Source organism: Trichoderma asperellum, chromosome 3 (genome assembly GCF_020647865.1).
Source record: "Trichoderma asperellum chromosome 3, complete sequence".
Classification (NCBI taxonomy): domain Eukaryota; kingdom Fungi; phylum Ascomycota; class Sordariomycetes; order Hypocreales; family Hypocreaceae; genus Trichoderma; species Trichoderma asperellum.
This window is the reverse complement of record NC_089417.1, coordinates 762,156-779,753: the sequence shown is the minus strand read 5'-3', so window position 1 is coordinate 779,753 and position 17,598 is coordinate 762,156. Positions and strand designations below refer to the sequence as shown.

At 47.2% G+C, this 17,598-nt stretch overlaps 5 protein-coding genes and 1 non-coding gene across 6 annotated transcripts; 2 read left to right on the top strand and 4 right to left on the bottom strand.

Moving 5' to 3' along the window:
- Positions 1-743: 743 nt before the first annotated feature.
- On the bottom strand, positions 744-920 carry TrAFT101_004859 (uncharacterized protein; the record flags this gene model as incomplete). The annotated part of the gene is made up of 1 exon (XM_066127303.1): positions 744-920. One exon carries the CDS (start codon positions 918-920, stop codon positions 744-746), a length of 177 nt encoding a protein of 58 aa, XP_065983414.1.
- A 1,007-nt stretch (positions 921-1,927) lies between these two features.
- Positions 1,928-5,312, top strand: TrAFT101_004858 (uncharacterized protein). The gene is made up of 2 exons (XM_024900312.2): positions 1,928-2,715; positions 2,816-5,312. Exons 1-2 carry the CDS (start codon positions 2,513-2,515, stop codon positions 4,776-4,778), a joined length of 2,166 nt encoding a protein of 721 aa, XP_024759780.1. The 5' UTR covers positions 1,928-2,512; the 3' UTR covers positions 4,779-5,312.
- Positions 5,313-6,862: 1,550 nt separating this feature from the next.
- On the bottom strand, positions 6,863-6,942 carry TrAFT101_004857. The gene has a single exon. It is a non-coding gene; the product is annotated as a tRNA-Gly (tRNA).
- A 671-nt stretch (positions 6,943-7,613) lies between these two features.
- Positions 7,614-8,048, bottom strand: TrAFT101_004856 (uncharacterized protein; the record flags this gene model as incomplete). Its single annotated transcript, XM_024904027.1, has 2 exons — positions 7,614-7,860; positions 8,011-8,048. The coding sequence occupies 2 exons, from the start codon at positions 8,046-8,048 to the stop codon at positions 7,614-7,616; spliced, it is 285 nt and encodes a 94-aa protein (XP_024759781.1).
- A 1,993-nt stretch (positions 8,049-10,041) lies between these two features.
- Positions 10,042-10,780, top strand: TrAFT101_004855 (uncharacterized protein). The gene is made up of 2 exons (XM_024904029.2): positions 10,042-10,241; positions 10,300-10,780. Exons 1-2 carry the CDS (start codon positions 10,092-10,094, stop codon positions 10,555-10,557), a joined length of 408 nt encoding a protein of 135 aa, XP_024759782.1. The 5' UTR covers positions 10,042-10,091; the 3' UTR covers positions 10,558-10,780.
- Positions 10,781-13,675: 2,895 nt separating this feature from the next.
- TrAFT101_004854 (uncharacterized protein) lies at positions 13,676-14,303 on the bottom strand. Its single transcript, XM_066127302.1, has 2 exons — positions 14,176-14,303; positions 13,676-13,943 (listed from the first exon to the last, which is right to left on the bottom strand). Exons 1-2 carry the CDS (start codon positions 14,196-14,198, stop codon positions 13,751-13,753), a joined length of 216 nt encoding a protein of 71 aa, XP_065983413.1. The 5' UTR covers positions 14,199-14,303; the 3' UTR covers positions 13,676-13,750.
- Between the last annotated feature and the right edge of the window lie 3,295 nt (positions 14,304-17,598).

The following is a 17,598-nucleotide window of genomic DNA, read 5'->3' as shown; positions in this document are numbered from 1 at the left end:
TAGACCTAGCCAGTTAGGACGATAGACTTAGGGGATGATTGAGCAAGGAGCAAAAACAGGTTTGTACTCTTGAGGAATAGGTATTGGACTACTGCAGCTGCTGGCCTTGTTCGTCTGTGATGTGATGAGAGATGTGGCATCAGCACCATACGATTTTCCCTTCTTCTTTGATCGGCAAATACCACCTCTCCTGCCAGCAGCAGCAGCATCCTTGACATACACCACGGAATATATTCGTATCTGCGAAATGAGCTGCACAGTACGTGATTATTCTCTCAGAGTACTCCGTACTTTGACCGCTGGACAGGTGCTCGTATAACTCCGCATGCTAACAACAGCCACGCACGCACAAGAAAACCGTCACTCACTCTACCTGACACATGCCGATGCAGGTACCAAAAGCACTTTACTGGGAGTGCTTTGCACACCCACCAAAGAGAGGATCCTCCTCCAGGATCTGTCTGCCGCTTTAGTGTTAGCTAAATTACCCAGGGGCAGAGGCCGGGGTGGGGGAGCTTGTCCACGTAAGGCCTGGCGGGTGTTTCATGGCGTTTGTCCCGCGTTCTTTTTTTTTTACTTGCTCTTTGCAGACAGCGGGATGCCGGATGTGGCGTTCTTAAGTGCCTGGCCAAGTGGAGGTGAGGCGTTTTTTCTTTCTGGCTTCCCGGCTACTGTCACCTTTTAATGCTGTGGAGCTGGCAGAATGAACATGAACGAGCTGTAAAGTATCCTCCTTTGTACGGTCATTGTTCTCCGGCATGCATGTCGCCCTCACTTGCTTCGGCGCCTTCGGATCGCCCATTGCTAGTGCGACACTCGATGATTTGGGACCAGATGGTACCTGCGCGATCACCGATCCAAGCAGCCAGGCACCCGGGCGCTGATGAGCTTTTCGCGCACCAGTGAGACTGGATAGCCATGGTGGGCGGTAGAACACACTCCGAACTCCGCAACTCTCGCGCCATCCCTCCTTGCCCAGCAGCGCTCCACAGCAAGCTGGATTGAGCGAGATGCCGTGCTCTCTGCCTGCACTCACGCCTGAATGAGCGCTCCATACCTGGGCAACGCCGTTGGTTTGCTACGCGAGCAGTCCGTCTTCTTCACCGCTCGCTTCTCCAGGGAATCATGAAGCCCCGGCGGCTGGTGCGAGTCACGCAGAATCCTGCTTGCGTTAGTCATTGCCCAGTTCGAAGCCCCCTTATATGGAATGTCTTTCTCTCCTTTTGCCTTTTTTGTGCTGGGGAGCCTGTTCTCTGGAGCAACAAGCCTGGGAACAGCCAGTGCTGCAACATTTGCTTGCTGAATTTGGCATCCTGGCTATTATGGAGACCTCGTGTGGTCGTGACCCTTGCCCTGCACAGCAACTCGTATTTGTATGCAGTACAAGCATCTCCCTATTTATTTCTTGCTTTTTCCTGCTCCACGCAGGGTTATGGGCAAAGTACACTTGTATAGGTACGAGGATCAGTACCATACTGTATGCATATCGGCTGCACATTAAAGTGGACTTGAGCCCAGCATTTGCCAGGCTTGAAACTTGGGACATCATGCAGGGGCCGATGTTGTGAGGCAAGATGCTAGCACCTGCAGCACGCAACGCAGTGTGGCCTCCAGTGGTCTTCCCCGCCGTGGCCAGCAAGAATTCGCTGTGCCGTAGATGCAGAATATTATGCCGTGATCACTTTTGCCCTTTATGCCGCTGTGCTATGCCGCTGTGTCAGATGTGCACATACGGCAGTGAGTTCCACAAAGAGCACCGCATGTAGGACAGCCGGCTCCCAATAGTAACTGGTCTTCTGTGAGCAGCACGGCGCCATTGCTGCCTTGGAGGCCGAACGTAGCCGGCGCCGCATGACCGTCGTGGCCGCTGACTGATGGCCTTGAAGCCTCACTCGCTTGCCGAGAGCCTTGCTGTTGGGTGCGACACTTGGGTTTGTTGCCTGTTGCAGCCTCAGAAAATGGCCGTAAGCTTCGAGTTTGTGCCGCTGGCCAGCAGAGCTCAGGCATGCAATTGGGGGCCGTGATGTCAGTAGTGAAATGTTTTTCCGTGCTGTCGTGCTCCGCCACCGAACCAGCCACACCCGCCCAGCGGCCGGCTGTAGGAGGATGCGAGGCGCAGTCTTGCCCGAGCCAATGACGCTGCGCAACGCCGCAAACCAACATGAGCAGCGAGCAAGATGACCGCTGAAAGCTGCACCGCATCGCCCATGAGATGCACCGTGGCCGGCCGTGAGACCAGATGCGCAAGTCTCCAATGGGACGGTGGTGGCACAGCTCCGTCGATGCCCTTCGACGGCCCTCTTTGCCTGCTCAGCCATCCCTAGACGCTGCTCAAATATCGCGAGAGCCCAACTGGCATGAGACACCCAACACCCGTCTTCTCTGAATCGTCGATGCGGGCACGGGGGCCCATTCCTGAGTCTATTTACTTGGTTGAACTCTGAACTGGGCCCTGATAGCTTCTTCGCGCGCGCCTACGCTCAAAGACTAGAGCTGCAAGAGGCCGAGAACCATGAGCCAGCGTCCGGTAACCAGGTTGGTGATACCAACACAATCGTCGTCGCCTAACAGCCAGCCGACCACTCCAAATGGCCGCCCTTCGGCATGGTCCTGGTCTGCTCAGCGTAAAATGGCCAGGCTCTACCTGTATACCACGCTCCCGGCCGAGAAGATTCGGGCCATTATCAATGCCCATTCTCCCGACAAGACCATAAAGTATGTCCATCTTTCCAGCTTGGCCAAGTATTCTGAAATGCTAGGCGCCTGGCTATCTTATATACGCCCGGGTGGTCCGTCCATGCTAAGAAAAGTACAGGCAAAGTTCTGCGAACAAAAAACTCCAGTCCTTCTTTGACAAGGAGCCGCGATGGCTCCATCCTCACGACAATGAAGATATGGGGCGGCGAATCACCGAGCTGGCCAATTCGCCAACCCAGATTCAAAAAGCATCGGAAATGTACTTCTCCTCTGTTCATCTGGGCCCTCAAGACCATCCCTCATTGTATGGAAAGAGCGACTTTCTTGGGGTCGGCGCATCGCCAAGCGCTTGCTCAGATTCCATCTACAGCAGCAGCGACGCTTTCTCAGAATCGCAAATGTCACTGCCTTGTGCCATGCCTGACGTTCCAGGGGAAAGCCCGGGAGAAAGTAGCAGAGGCCAAGTCCATTCCGTGGACGATAGCCAGGATTCCAGCCCATTTATCCCGTTCCTGGAGCGAACCACGTTCATGACCGAGTCGAGCGCAAGGACTACGGGGACTTTTAGAGACCATCTTCAGGAATATACGGAACCCTATATCAAGGTGGTCAAGCGTCTTGTCAAGAGGTTCACGTCGCCGGCACTCGATCAGCCAAGCCCCTCTCCGCAGCAGGACATGCGCGTAGATCCCAGTCGTGATTGGATTGGTGAGTCGACTAGAAAAATACCTGACGCTCCCAAGGATTTCTTGGTTTTACCTGGATACTTTATCAGTCATGAAAGCTTTGCTTCGGTAAATGCCTCGGAAATATTAACGGCCTGGAGATACTGGTGGGGCTGCCACCCAACCCCAGATAAGTTCTTCTGGTTGACGCCCGATGGATTGACAGCTCTTGCCAACGACGTTTTGTCTTTGAGATCCATCCAGTTCGATGATATGCCGTGTGATTGCTTTGCAAACACGGCACTGCATTTCCTGGGGATTTGGGGTAATCCCGAGGTATTATGTCGAGCTCTTCAGATGGGCACATGTACCCTCACAATCAACATGCAAAACACTGCCGGACAGACATTTATGCACCTTCTCAATCCTTCAAATGGATGGAATCAACAATTAGTTCTGGAGTTAGTCAGAATTGCGCAGGCAAAAGGATTCGACTTGTTCGCGCGAGACTGCCTTGGCCAATCTAGTCTCCATGTGCTCAAAAGGCTAAACCTGTTCCCATATGAATGGAATGATATTGGCCTTTACGATTTTTTGGTACGAGATGGATTTGGGTGTATTCCGGTTAATCACAAAGTGAGCCGCGAGGTGAATTCAAATCACAAGAATCTGTTCAATTACGAAAAAGTTCGAGGAGAGAACGAGAGCGTCCTGATACCCGACCCTGCTCTTGACCTTGTAGAGAGTAACTATCCTGAAATATCGCAAGAGAGTCAGCTTTTGCAAAACATCAGAATGTCCTTTACAAGTCCGCATTGGGAAGACGAATATGGACACAACGGCCTCCACTGCCTTGCTATGGCAACGCTGAGTTTGGACAGCCTAGCAGAAAAGCACGACATGAAAGGGGAGGCGGAACAATTTTTTAGTCCGGGAAGTTCCCACCACTTGAGCGACTCGTCCACAGAAAGACTGCAACTTCGTCTCTCGATACTGGAAAGCTTGCTCGATGCTGGACAAGACCCCAACCACAGAGACAAGTTTGGCCAAACCCCTCTGATGGCTTTCGTTGCGGCGCTTCCGGAGGATGGCGGCTATAAGATTGGACCCGCCATCTTAAAATTACTCATTTCGAAAGGCGCCGATATCAAGGCGCGAAATAGGGCTGGAGAAACTGCCTTACATATTGCCGTGCGTTTCCACCGAAAGCTCGCTATCAGAGTCTTGACTGAGGCAGGAGCCAATGTCCATGTCACGGATGCCTACGGCCGAAGTTTGCTTGGTGTATGCGATATTCAGCTGGCAAAGTACAGCCATCCGGCAGAGTATGGCAAATACTTGGCTTGTCGAGCTTTCTTGAGTGGGCAAGCTGGCGCGGTGCAGAGTCCATTTTGTTTGCAGCAGTGGATGGGGTGAAACTAGGTTTCATGATGGCGCTGAAGGAAGAGACGCTCAAGACCTACTCTCCTGGCGCCGATATCCTTTGTTTAAATTTTTTTACCTTTTCTCCTTTTTCCCTCTTTCTCTAGCTTGAGCTTTTCCTTGTACTCTTTCAGGCGTTTATCATCGGGGTTTGGACTTGTTGGAGGAGCATGTGAAGCATTAGATGCGATGCGAGGCTCGTGCCATATACCTTTATTTTTCTTCATTGGGTTTTAGAATGAAGGAATATGATGATAAGACGGAGTAGAGCATATCATAATAGACTACTGGATAGTTCTTGGATCAAGTGTTAGAATGATTGGCATTTTCTTAAAGAGTGTCTCTTTGTTATATTGTTCCAGTTTGTGTCACGATGATTGGACCTCGGTTGACGAAGAATTCTTGCCCCTTTGTTGCTACCATGATGCCTCTCCTGTTATGTATACATTGTGCGGCCTCGTTACATGCACTTGGTGAAACCGCCATAGCGTAAGATACTGCTACTATGCCGGAATAGAGTACATTGAAGATGCTCGCTTTATCAGATCTGTACGCTAGGATGTGAGGTCTTGACGTACTTGTGTTGCTGCATTTCCAGAGCGCTATAGCAGAATGAACATCATGTCAGAGTCACTCCAAAATATTTGCTACCGCCTATCTCATTTTATATAACAACGTCCCAAATTGGTTTTTTCTTTCCTCCTTAGAATCGAGGCTTAGTACTAGTATTTACCACCCTGGCAGCATAGAGAGCACAAAAGATGAGAGTCGCCCTGGCCCTGGCTTGAGCACAGATCAGCTGTTGGACTGGGGCTGTGTTTTCCTAGTTAGGCAGCGACGGGCTCTGTGATTGGCTGGTGGGCCTAAACCGAGAGACGCTTTCGCTCGATAGTGAGGTGGAGAAAACAGTGCTACTAGTCGTTTGAACCCTGTCTTGGGGAGTCCTGGTTTTTCGTTTGCGCGCCGTAGTTGAGAGGTGTTTTTGAGATTTCTCGGAACTTACACGCAGGTAGTAGTACGTGCTGCGGTGACGAGGCTGCTGTGTGCAGGCACCATATTCCATAATAGTGCCCTACCAACATACGCTCACACATCCACGCTCTTGATCATTATTTGTATACATTTCAGGAACGAGGTGTGACACTGACTAGGGCAGATTAGAGCACTTAACCCCTAGCGGCCCGAAATTCGTTCAAGCCAAGATCCTCAAGCTCCAGGCTAAAGGAATGATGACGCTGAATACGGAGGTGACGCGTCTGGCTCTCGGCTGTGATGCGTTTGATGCTTTCCTAGAACAATGTTCGGGGATGTTAGAGTCGAAAGAAAGCTCTGCCTTTCCTTGCGGCTCTGCGACAAAAAGGTCCCCATTTTCCCATTTACCCATTCAACAGATGAATTTTCTCGTCTTAGCGCTTGGAGGATTGCTTAAACCATGTATGCTTGCTTGGACCCAACAGATGGTAGGCTGATATGCCGCCTTCTCCACACACTGGCCAGTTAATCGTCTTCGTATATGTAGAACTGAATCATGTGCTAATATGTTTGGTGGAGGCATACGTGTTGGCCGCTGTTCAGCGGGTTACATCGGGCTTTGCCGAAGTCCTCGTCAGCATGCCAATCCTTCCTACCAACCACCCATCTCCCTTGTACTAGTAAATAATACTTTCGAGGAACTATTGAGAGTTTCGACAAAACTGAATGTCCATTTAGCTACACGAACTCTACGATGGGCCAATTTTCTACTGATCCATTAATCACAGGGGTCTCAGCCCGATGCATGTCGGCCTAATAATAAACCACCAAATGCAGTAACGGGAGGGTTGCTTATCCCAGATAGCTGAGAAGTAGACTTATTCTCACCCGCGACGGTGCATCCCTAACTGTAGCCGGATGCGTCACATTAGGTACATGTAGCTGAAAAGAACGCATTGAAGGAAAGCGAATCGACAGACGCGGCGGCCAGACAATCATCCAGAGCAGTTTGCTTACGCGCCGCTTTGTTGCAATACTTGGTCTACCAGAAATGAGATTTAAAAAGAGCGTCAAAAAATGAATAAACTCCAAAAAGAAAGGTTTGTTGCGTAATCTGGGAATCGAACCCAGGGCTCCCCGACGTTGCGGATGGCAACGGAGAATTTTACCACTAAACCAATTACGCGCTTATGTGATTGTTGAAGTGCGATGGCAAGTTTTCATCTATGAAGTTTACATTTTGCAATTGATGTAATCGAGGGACCCGAAAGTTCTTGTTTGGATGTCCAACTACTAAGGGACCTCGTTATATTGGACATACCCTACTTACTCTTTACATTGTGTTCCACAAATGAGCAAAGCATGTATGAAGCCGCCCAAATTCTGCATAGATTCGTATTCTATATTGCTTATCTTTCTTTAATCCCATTCCAATCACACATTAATGTATTTAATTACCAGAATCATCGTGGTTCTCTAAATATCCGCGTACGAGTTTATCCACGTACCGGCCATGGACCATTATCTTCCTCACACCATCTCGGACGCAAAAGAACCCTCCAATCCTTCCACTCAATCTGCCTGCAAGGTCAAGACTCGCCTTGCCAGGTCAAGTAAATATACTTCTGTTGTTGGTGACCATTCGGGCACTCCGAGGAGCAGCCAAACCATGAATAAGTTCGCACTAGACTCCATTGGATCGTAAAATGCGACTTGGAGAAGATGCTGTGCGGCTGCTGTGACAAATGCTGCAGGTTCCTGCCACTGGAGCCTCGTTTCCAAAACGTCCGATATCATTAGGTATAATTTTATTTCTTGAATCGGCTTGGAAGATTGGCAGTGTATGTGTGTAGTGCCCTACTGTTCTGGAGGCTTGCTAGAATGACTGAACTGTGTATCGAATGCGTGTAAAATTGCGGTGGCTCTAGCTTGTCTTGCTGCTATGGCTCTAGTTTCTACCTCTGCACGTCCTGAGCCTGGCGATTGGCGTTGCTGGTGACTGACGATCTGCCCGCTGCGGCCAATGAATCGATCTATGTTATAGGTCGGATGGTTGGGGACCTTTCGAAGTGCGGAATTCTTGCCACCGAAACCTGGCTTGTCCCTGTATAAGCTTATCAGCATGTGCATATACATCAAGCGAACATAGAGCAAATCTAAGCTTGGACAAGGCAAGGCATGTTACTTTGAGAAGGCGAAGTGGGTGAGAAGAAGACAAAAAAGGAATACAAGACACTTTGGGCTGGGGGCTTACTTGGACTTGCCATAATAGACAGCGTTGTGAGAAGACATGGCTCTGGAGGCTTGTAAGATGTTACGAGGAACAAGGTGGATGCGGATGCTAAGATGTACAAGCTGTATGATGAAGATGGAAACTGTGCACTCGACGAACATTCGACGATAGGTACTGCGGATGAGCATAATTCTTGGATAAATTGGACAAGCGGCATTATATATTCTTTATCGACCATTTGTGGACGCCGTCTCGATACTGCAAAGCTCACATGTGTGATCCTAAAGAGAGAGGGTACACTATCCTGGCAAGCCACTCTCCCGGGTTGGCACTCTGTGCCGGCGCACTTGCTCGATCGGGAAGCATCCTTGCTCAGTGATGGATTTAGACACGTTGGTGTCAATTGTATGGAATAACTACTTGCACCCGGAGCTACTATTTGCTGCGTGACAATGCTGCCGGAACAATGCTAAATTTATAACCCACGCGTTCGCCGGGAAAGTGCCCTGAAATATACCACTACATCCGGCATAGCCAGTTTAAAAAAAATTCTGGTGAGTCGATGAGGCTATTTGCTGAATGGAATGACGTGCAGAATCATTTGTGCAGAATCATTTGTGCAGTAATCATGGCGATCTTTGCTGTTTAAATATTAGGCATCAAAGTTTGAAGAGTTAGAGAAATGATCCTAAATCATAACATAAAACGTGGCTAAAAGTCAACATGTACCACGCAGCTGGGACGAGTATTGTTGGCAATAGCGTTGGTAGGTAGCTGTAGGGCGAAATTGAAAATACCTTTGCCCTATTATTGGATGTCCTTCTCTTATTACTGTCGTGGCTACTGCATACAGGGCGGGATTTTTATAACCAATACTACCTACGTATTTATTACTCCCTGTCTTGGAGCGCTCTTAGTGCTAAATAGTCTTGTGTTATGGCTATAGCGGATCCTATTTTTTTCTTTTCTTTTTTGTCATACTGTGCCTGCACACCTTTTAAGAGCTTATTGCAAGTAGAGTACGGTATTGAAGTCGCTAATTGACCTTGAAGTTTCATAAGTCATTTTTCTTTTCTTTTAATTGCTATTGGTCTATAGACATTATACAGTAAAGATATGGCTGTGCCTGCAGCAAGAGCCAAGAATACCTACTGTGGGCAATGATCAGCAAACATTGCAGCCTTGTATCGGCCAACAAAAACTTGATGAGTTCGTTTCTCAAACATCCATCAAGGACGAGAATATGTTACACATTCAGGGAGAAAATCCTGAATATATTAAATAATCTCTACGGTATACATAAGTAGCTGATAGAAGCTTTGTGCACAACACAAAATAGAAGCCAGTTCATCAATACATTGAGATGCCGGATGGGAGCATGGCTTTAGTGGGCTGCAGGCTAGAACAGGCAGCACTATAAAATAAAAGTAGAAATCTCCGAGAAAGCAGGCAGCTACAATACTTTTCTGATCTGGATTGCATTTGAGCCAATAGATTGTATGAATGTGTTCTATCCTTTCGGGATCTTTTTTTTTCCCTGCTGCCTGGACGCCGAAGACTTGCATAATAGAGAGTTTGTGTTATTCCCGTCTCAGTTACTCGGCTTCCTAGAAACCGGCGTGTCGGCGTCGCACCCAGATTTGGCCGACGAGAGCAGGAAATAGCACGCAGTGTTACAGCGCCACAACGTAATGGAGGCTGACCGGCCACTATTGAATTTGATGAATGAAGTGGGAGGGAACATGGAGAAGGGAGGAACCAAAAGCGTCGAATAGGCTGGGCCGAGCTTGTATATCGCGTAGAAGCCACCTTGCTGAGACTCTCCTCGGCCGTACGGCTTGTCTCCTCGTAGACATTTATGCAGGGGCGCTTTTGACACGGAAGCTGAAGGATTGGACGGTAAACAAGATGCTAGCGCTGGATGGGTTACTCCATGCTACAGGTAAACGAGCTTAGGTTACGTGTAATTGAGCCCTCGGTCCATAGTTGATCCAGGTCGACTTACCCTGGCCTGCAGGTCCGTTGTTGCAACCACAAGAGTTGGGTTGAAACAGTGGCCTAGCTGTTGCGAAATTAAACTTCATTCCACGACCCTTTCTACGATGACTTCAGCAGGGCTGTTCAAGCTCACAATGTTTATTAAGCGCAAGCCTGGTCTTAGCGAAGAGGAGTTCCATTCTTACTGGACGGAGAAACACCCAGCAGTGGTAAATGAATGGCTTGCAAAGCATGGTGTAGTTACTTATGTTCAGGTGCGCAATGCAACTGCAAGAGCACGCGCTTTGAGCAAATACTAAGCTAGAATCATAGTTTCACACTCCGTCAGAGATTCGCGAACAGTGCAAAGAGGTCGGGACTGGTTTGGGGAGCGACAATGTCGTGGGTTACGATGGTTACGTTGAGCTCACTGTGCGGAGCATAGACGCGTTGAAGAACGCCTTCTCCGACCCATTCTACAAGTCTTATGTCCAGCCCGACGAAGCTACATTCATTGACCCGATTTCAAGCTACCGCACATTTGGTTATGAGGAACGATATATTGAAGGTAACAAGGTACTGAAACAATAGATGGGGGCGGCCGAATCTAAGACAAATCGTCAGTGGTGGTTGATGGGGAAAGTATGATGAGTATGACGCAGCAGATCAAATCGTACGGTTTAACAAATAGGGTTCAAGGCATATAATATCATTGTTCTTAGTAAAGACGGGATGAATCAAATCTGCGAAATAAGTTGTTGATAATGCTATTCTATCTATCATGGCTCTATGCCTTTATGTGGATGATAACTAGTATGATTACTTGTGATTAAATTCCGGCATAGTTTTCGCTATAGAGGTGCACTCTCAGACTTATATTGTAATGTTTGGGAATGCACAAGCGAACTTATCTTGTTCTTAGTTGGCCCGACCAGTAATCGACATGGTCTGATATGAACTAACGAGGCTTTACGCAAGCCTTACTTTCTATCACATTATGCAAGGACCCTTTTCAAATTGGGCCTTCGGTGACTCCAGTGATGTCAGCTGAGTGGGAATAAATCTCTTGCTAGACTTACGAGGCAGCTGGCAGCTGGAAAACGTTGTATTGGTGTAGGCCATGGCCGGTAGGATGGTTACATTCTAGACGTGCAAGGCGTTTATTACCTCATGGTAAACTAATCTCGCCCTGTTTTCGGTTTTAATACTACTAGCTGCTGCCTGGATAGTCACTGCGCCATTCAATAAACATGTGCTATGACCTATTAAAAAAAGCCTATCGCCTGCATGTGATTAAATTTGATATTTATCACAAGGCTCTCCCTTGCAGTAAGACCAACACGGACGGTAGCCGTGACACCGAAAACAAGGCCTGCCTAAACGCTAAAATGCGGCTGAGATTTGAAATCAAGCATAATGCGATGAATGATTATAACCAGAGTGTTTCCAATACCTAGAAAAAAACAAAAATAAAAAAGTCTGTCTATGCGGAGTATCTAGCGAATAACAGAAATCTGGAGTTATCGCAAACGGATCACCGAGAAGCTATACCAGCCCTGTAAGCGGGGTTATTGAGGGATTTCTTTTTTATGATTCTTGCATACATATTTCTCGCTCTTCTACAAGAAAATCCCTTTACCAATGCGCTATTTTCCCTGTTTATCTCCATGGTCGTTATCCACCTATTGTGGCGTTGGTACTGAATCTATGTAGGAAGAAACGACTGGGTATTCATTTAATAATATATTACAAGCAATCAAATAGCGACAGAAAGCCACCAAGCAGAAACAGGAGGATATGAGCGACACGGAGGCAACCTTCGAAGGCGGCCCTTTGCGGTTTTCTGATGCGACGGCGTATGCATCTCAGTACGCCTTATGAAAAGCCTACACCCAGTCGTTTCGCGAGAAACATCATTTGCAAATTCCGACTAACAGCCTCCGCCACCGCTTTCACTACTACGACACGATCCTTTTGACGAGCTCTACGGAAGTTGCCTTTCCTTAATGCAAACAACTACATGCCCCATGCATAAGGCAGAAGCATCTGCTACGCCTTGTCATGTCTGCCTTGGACGCCTTGTTTGCATCAACGAGCCCGAGTCGAGAATTTCGATAAAACCACCATCATCTACGAATCAGGCGTGAGCCTAGAAATCTAGAGAGAGCTACCATAATAAGACAACACGAGAAGCGTCGGGCGCCTTCACAGAGTCCGTTACATGGCGCATGGCAAGAGGGGGCAGAAAACCACTCGAATCTTGGCATAGGTCTACGTCGCTACTCTCCTGATCTCGGTCCCTTCCGATATGGATGATAATGTTTCAAAACGGAGAAAAAGTTTCAAGGAGTGAATAAGCTGTGAAGGCTCTGGAGCCGCTGTCGTGGACTACCTGAACCACCTCTTTCGCATTAAAATAGCTGAGCAGATCCCTAAACCCCCTTACTCTACTCTACACCTTTAGATTTACGAAGATGGATCCATAAGATTGAGGGATGAAGAAAATTTGGCGCTGTTAGCTGGGGGTAGCATAATATGCGTCTTGTACAGGTGACCACTGCAGGGTGGATTAGACGTTGTATAAGATGTATCGAGCCAACTAATACGGTGCTAAGAAACACACAGAAATAGGTATATGTACTTGTGCGGCTCTGCTCGATTAGCTCCAATTAGTGTGACGAGCGATTCGACAACGAACTGCCAGATCCACTCGTCGCGAAAACGAGCAGCAGGAGGCAGAAAGTATAGCGCTGAACGATGCATTTACATTTTCGAAGAAACGAGTCCACTAGGTCGCAGAGTCTGAGGCCAGGCGCTTAGATGTGAAGAGGAATACCAATACTTTGGCGACGTGGCAGCAGATAATCCAACCAAAGCCCGGTGGGATCAACCCTGTTGGCAGAGACATATGCTGAAGGAACTAGGATGCGATGTTATAGGGGCAGCTTCCGGACTCATCACCCCCACACGGATGTCACGAGCCCACTAACTAGTGTTTCGTGTGGCTGTTGCTGATATTAGTCTCTCACTTACGAGGGATGATGTAGGAGGAGGTGCACGAGAGGCGATTAGGCGTACCAATGCTGCTGGATGCCTTTTTATGTCTGGACAAGTTGGAGTCTAGACTCAAGAATGTAAGGATCTTTCGGTTATCAAATATTTGACTCGGTTTAAAAACACTGTTTAAGGTTAGAAAAGCCACATCTAGTTTTTGTGTATTGTCGAGCGACATCACATCCCTAAATTAGTCAATATAGACAATCATTATTACGGGGGGTCGAGACGATATGGCGCCTTTGAAAGTGAGTCTGGAGGGCACTGTATATCGGGGCGGCAATGGCTTTTCCTCTTCGAGATTTGACCTCCGCAATTCTCCTGTCCGTTCTTACGAGCCCAGCTGCCGAGCCGTTGTGGGTATTGTCACGGCTATCGCAACCTCGAGTCCAACTACCAAGCGCTTACGGCTGCGGGGGAGGGGACGGTTGGCCTAGCTTCGGAATCGCATTGTTCTTCGCTGTAACCGTCTTAACCCGTAGCATATTTAAAAACATACTCAATAATTTGATGTAGCGACTATTGTTAACATGCGACAACACGAAACGAGTGTGTATTGTGTGTATTCAGCTACGTAGAATTGACACCAATATCCTAAGCTGTATGCGCATCTTGAACAAACTACCATAAGTGAATTTCATCAAAGATTCGTATGCCGCCCTTATAAATGCCTGGCTTAATCAGATTTCAGCACAATGTGACTACTTCACAGTCCACCCCTACGTCCACTCTATTGAGGACCGTTTTGTTCATTGTGTGGATCAAGTTGTCTATCAAGCTCCTGCAACTGCGCGTATATACGAGCTATCCTCTCATCTCCGGTCTCCTTCCGATCAGTATGGTTGGCATCGAGGAAAGTATTTAGAGTATGACTTGGATCGTTGGGAATTTGTGCGACAAAGCAGGGCGTTAGGTTTGGGGCCCTGAGATTCTCACTGTTAGGATTAAGGGGCTGGCAGACGCGGTAATTGTAGGATACAGAATATGGTGTAACCAGTAAACGAATGAAACGGGCCTAAAAAAGCCGAAACAGGACGTGACCATCGATACATGTTTGGCAATGTAGCGACACAGAATCTATTTGGGAATAAGGAACAAATGGTGTATCATGTTTTCGTAGGACAGCATAGTAATTGAACATGTGTTGTACAGTACCTTTCCTGATTATTATCTGCCATCTTGGTTATGGAGTGCAAGACAATGCCAAAGATCTGGATAGTGTATCTTCAGAGAAGATGAGGAAAAGAGTTGAGAAGCTCTGGTATATAAACCGAGGAGATAAATCTAGCAGTGTACCATTGACTAGAAGGATATATGAAGTTGTTGTTAAAGAGAGCACGTAAAGCAAGCGAAAAGGAAGGTCGTCGTTTTTGCTATTTAATCGCTCCGACTAGCTGTGTTGCCTTGTAGCATTTGAAGTCTAGTGCGAGGCACTCGTACATTATCATATACATTTGCCGAGTCTCCTTTAAGCTGCATTAGAATACTTTAGCGGCGTTAAATATACGCTGTGGTTCTGACTATTGGCCAAACCAAGACGGAGCTTGATGCGTATGGCGTACACCCCGTGTGACTTCTCTGTATGCATACTCTTACTCTTACCGCTGCAATCATTTTGTAGGATGAGAATAAAAGAAAGTATATATCTAATAAAGCTCTCCTGCGGATGATGGTGAGATATCTTGATAGCAACTAGTCGTTGGCGGCATCGTTAATTTGCGTTGCTCGGAGAGTGATTTTGAGCGTGTATATGCTCGAAGGTACGGATGGCCTGTACTGCCATCCTCTTCTGCGTTTTGCACTCGATACGTCGTACCTTGACCAGTCACTCAGTGGCCTCACAGCCAAGCGAGTGGCGAGGTATGGATCAGCTACTGCAGTGTGATAGGCAGTAACATGCAAGATGCAGCGATGTGAGATTCTGCGCCATTCAGTGAGCGTAGGGGAAGTGCGGCAGAAGCACAGAAAATATTGCAAGCCCAACTTTTTTTTTTGCGCAAGATTGAGGGGGGGGATTTTGCCAGAGTATACATGTACCTACTTTGGCACGGGTTGCCTCGAAGGGTGCCTAGGTCAATAGATGATAAGGCAGACACTCATGCGCAAGTGTAGGGGGGACATACTCGTACCGGATGTTTCCAAGGGCTTTATCTCGCTTCTAGAGCCCTTCACTGGCGAATATGGGGATGTTTGCACTGTAGTAATAGTATTACGAGTACCTTATCTGAATACGACGGGCGCCGAGCGAGAGGGGCTGCAGTGCATGTACCTAGACATGCTCCTTTGGAAATACCGGAACGTGCCGAGCAACTAAATATAGCAGTGCTGGCAAAAATAAACCTGTGGCTTATGAACCCGAAATTACTAGGCTGTTTTCTAGCCTTGATTTGACACGTTTATTCTCAGACCAGAACGCCGTGGCGTTTGTGGCCGTCGACCTAATGCGCTTAATTAGCCCGGATTTTATGCTCGCATACACACATGATATCTCCAATTGATGACAGTTGGATCATGCAGCGTGGCATTCAAAGCAGATGCGAGATTTTATGGTTGCATATTCGGCTGCATTGTGTATGTAAGCGCATGTAAATGCGCAGCGCACAGCTGGAGCAACGTTTAGGCGTTTCAACCCTTTTTTACCTATTCGTTATACAGTACATATGTAATTATTTGGGTAATTTGTGTATATCTCTATTTGCACTATCTTGATATGTTGCAGCTGTGTATTCGGGATTGGCCAATGCCTTGTCTTCCGTACCGCGCGACACAAACTACTCTCCAATACGTTTTTCATTGGGCTGAATTGGCATCTGAGGTAAGGGATCTTGGTACTTATGTCATCCCTGTGCTCCGATTCGACGTTTTGTGCATACAAGCACGTTCAGTGTGACGCAACGGATTTGCTTCCGTGGTCTCCATATCCGATATCCGAGAGCCGGGTGAGCTCACTTACACGTGGCAGGCTAGTATAATCTCCATGCAAGGGTCCGACGCACCTGCGATAGCTTATGCATGTACGGAGTAGATGGTTAGAAAGCTTGAATCACCCTAGAGCTATATAGGATTAGATCAATGGAAGTTAAAGAGGAGGGGGAAAAGGCTGTCGCCCCCAGAACTCAAGTATAAGGAAGCCATTCGACTTTTGGTACTGATGTTGCGGTGGTCTGAACAAATGTTATATATGTCAAACGCCAACTTACTTATAAAGACCCAAGCTTGTAAATGATTGAAGCAAATAGTCTATGATCTTAGTGATATGCTACCGCTAGTGACGAAAGTAGCAAAGCTAAATGAGCCCACGACAGAGATCGCAGACTAGTGGCGATTGATCGACTCTACCAAGACTATCTGAGCCAATAATAGGCTCTTCTCTTTACAGAACTTTAGTTACAGCATACAAAAGGTAAGGGACGTCGATTGGATCATTGATGCCACTAGCAACCAATGAAAGCAAATCCACAATCGAAACTCACCCTTGCGCAAACACTGGAGCCACTCAGCGAGAAGATGCTTGCGTCTATGTAATCATTCAGCTAATACTTCAACATCAACACGGTTGTTACAGGGATATATAATGAATCTCAATTCCTCCCCCTCCTCCTTTTAAGTCTCGTTTCACGTTTCTGGGTATGTATAGTGTCTTTGTAGCTACTGGCTTAGCCTACTGACACAGAGATGTTTTATCCTAGGCAATTTTACTCTCTATCACACAAGAAGCCTTTGCGAGAGCACAGTTATCAATGAAACAAAGGCGCCAAGGCTTGCTCTATGAATCGAAGAAAATAAGAACGAATCGCTACGACAGTGAAGAATTGCTGTTGGCAAGAATGTAGAATAAAATGATTTTTGCCTATTTTCACTTCATTTTATCGGCTCTACATATAATATTGGCGGGTAAGAATTATCGGATCATTTTCTGACATCTCTCATTGCGAGGAGGAGAGGCAGAGACGAAGTTTGGCGAGACAGATACACCGCCAAACGTGAGATTAAAGCGGGAACGTTGTCTCCAGCCCCTCCCAAATGCACATATGCAGCCCACTGCGGGGCATCCAACTGATATGATATTCCACTTATCGAGATGTACCTTTTCCCAGGCACCAAATACTATAGGACTATGTAGGTAGGTAGGTATATATCCTTCTAGTGAGCGATTCTTGCACCAATATGTACATGTATATTGTATCTAGGTAACCTCTACAAGTAATTTCATGCACGTCCTAACGTGACCCTGCATTATGCAATCCAGCAATAAACTGAGGCTCGAAGACCAATTACCGGAAGCCATTACAGTAGGCTGTCAAGCTGCCGACATTTGCTTTGCATTCTAATCCTGGTATAATATTCGAGGGTTCCATGTCCCTTTAGAAGCAACCACAGATGCTCAATATGTAGCTCTTGGACCACTGGGTTTAAATAAAACTTGAGCAGGTGGTGTTCCTTAACCGTCCCTCAAGATTGCCTAAGCATTATCCCGATTGTGGCCATTTCACTTTTTCATATGAGATAATCCCACCGCAGCTCAATTATAGTGAGTCCGCTTGAACTAGAGTTAAAAGCCCAGATAGCTTCTATAAA

What these genes read in the sequence shown, in the direction of transcription:
- TrAFT101_004854 (XM_066127302.1), bottom strand. Translation starts at nt 14,198, where the DNA reads ATGGCAGATAATAATCAGGAAAG. An exon ending in GCAGATAATAATCAGGAAAG is followed by an intron (nt 13,944 to 14,175) that starts GTACTGTACAAC and finishes TGAGAATCTCAG; the next exon opens with GGCCCCAAACCTAACGCCCT.
- TrAFT101_004855 (XM_024904029.2), top strand. Translation starts at nt 10,092, where the DNA reads ATGACTTCAGCAGGGCTGTTCAAGCTCACAATGTTTATTAAGCGCAAG. An exon ending in GTGTAGTTACTTATGTTCAG is followed by an intron (nt 10,242 to 10,299) that starts GTGCGCAATGCA and finishes CTAGAATCATAG; the next exon opens with TTTCACACTCCGTCAGAGAT.
- TrAFT101_004858 (XM_024900312.2), top strand. Translation starts at nt 2,513, where the DNA reads ATGAGCCAGCGTCCGGTAACCAGGTTGGTGATACCAACACAATCGTCG. An exon ending in TCTCCCGACAAGACCATAAA is followed by an intron (nt 2,716 to 2,815) that starts GTATGTCCATCT and finishes AGAAAAGTACAG; the next exon opens with GCAAAGTTCTGCGAACAAAA.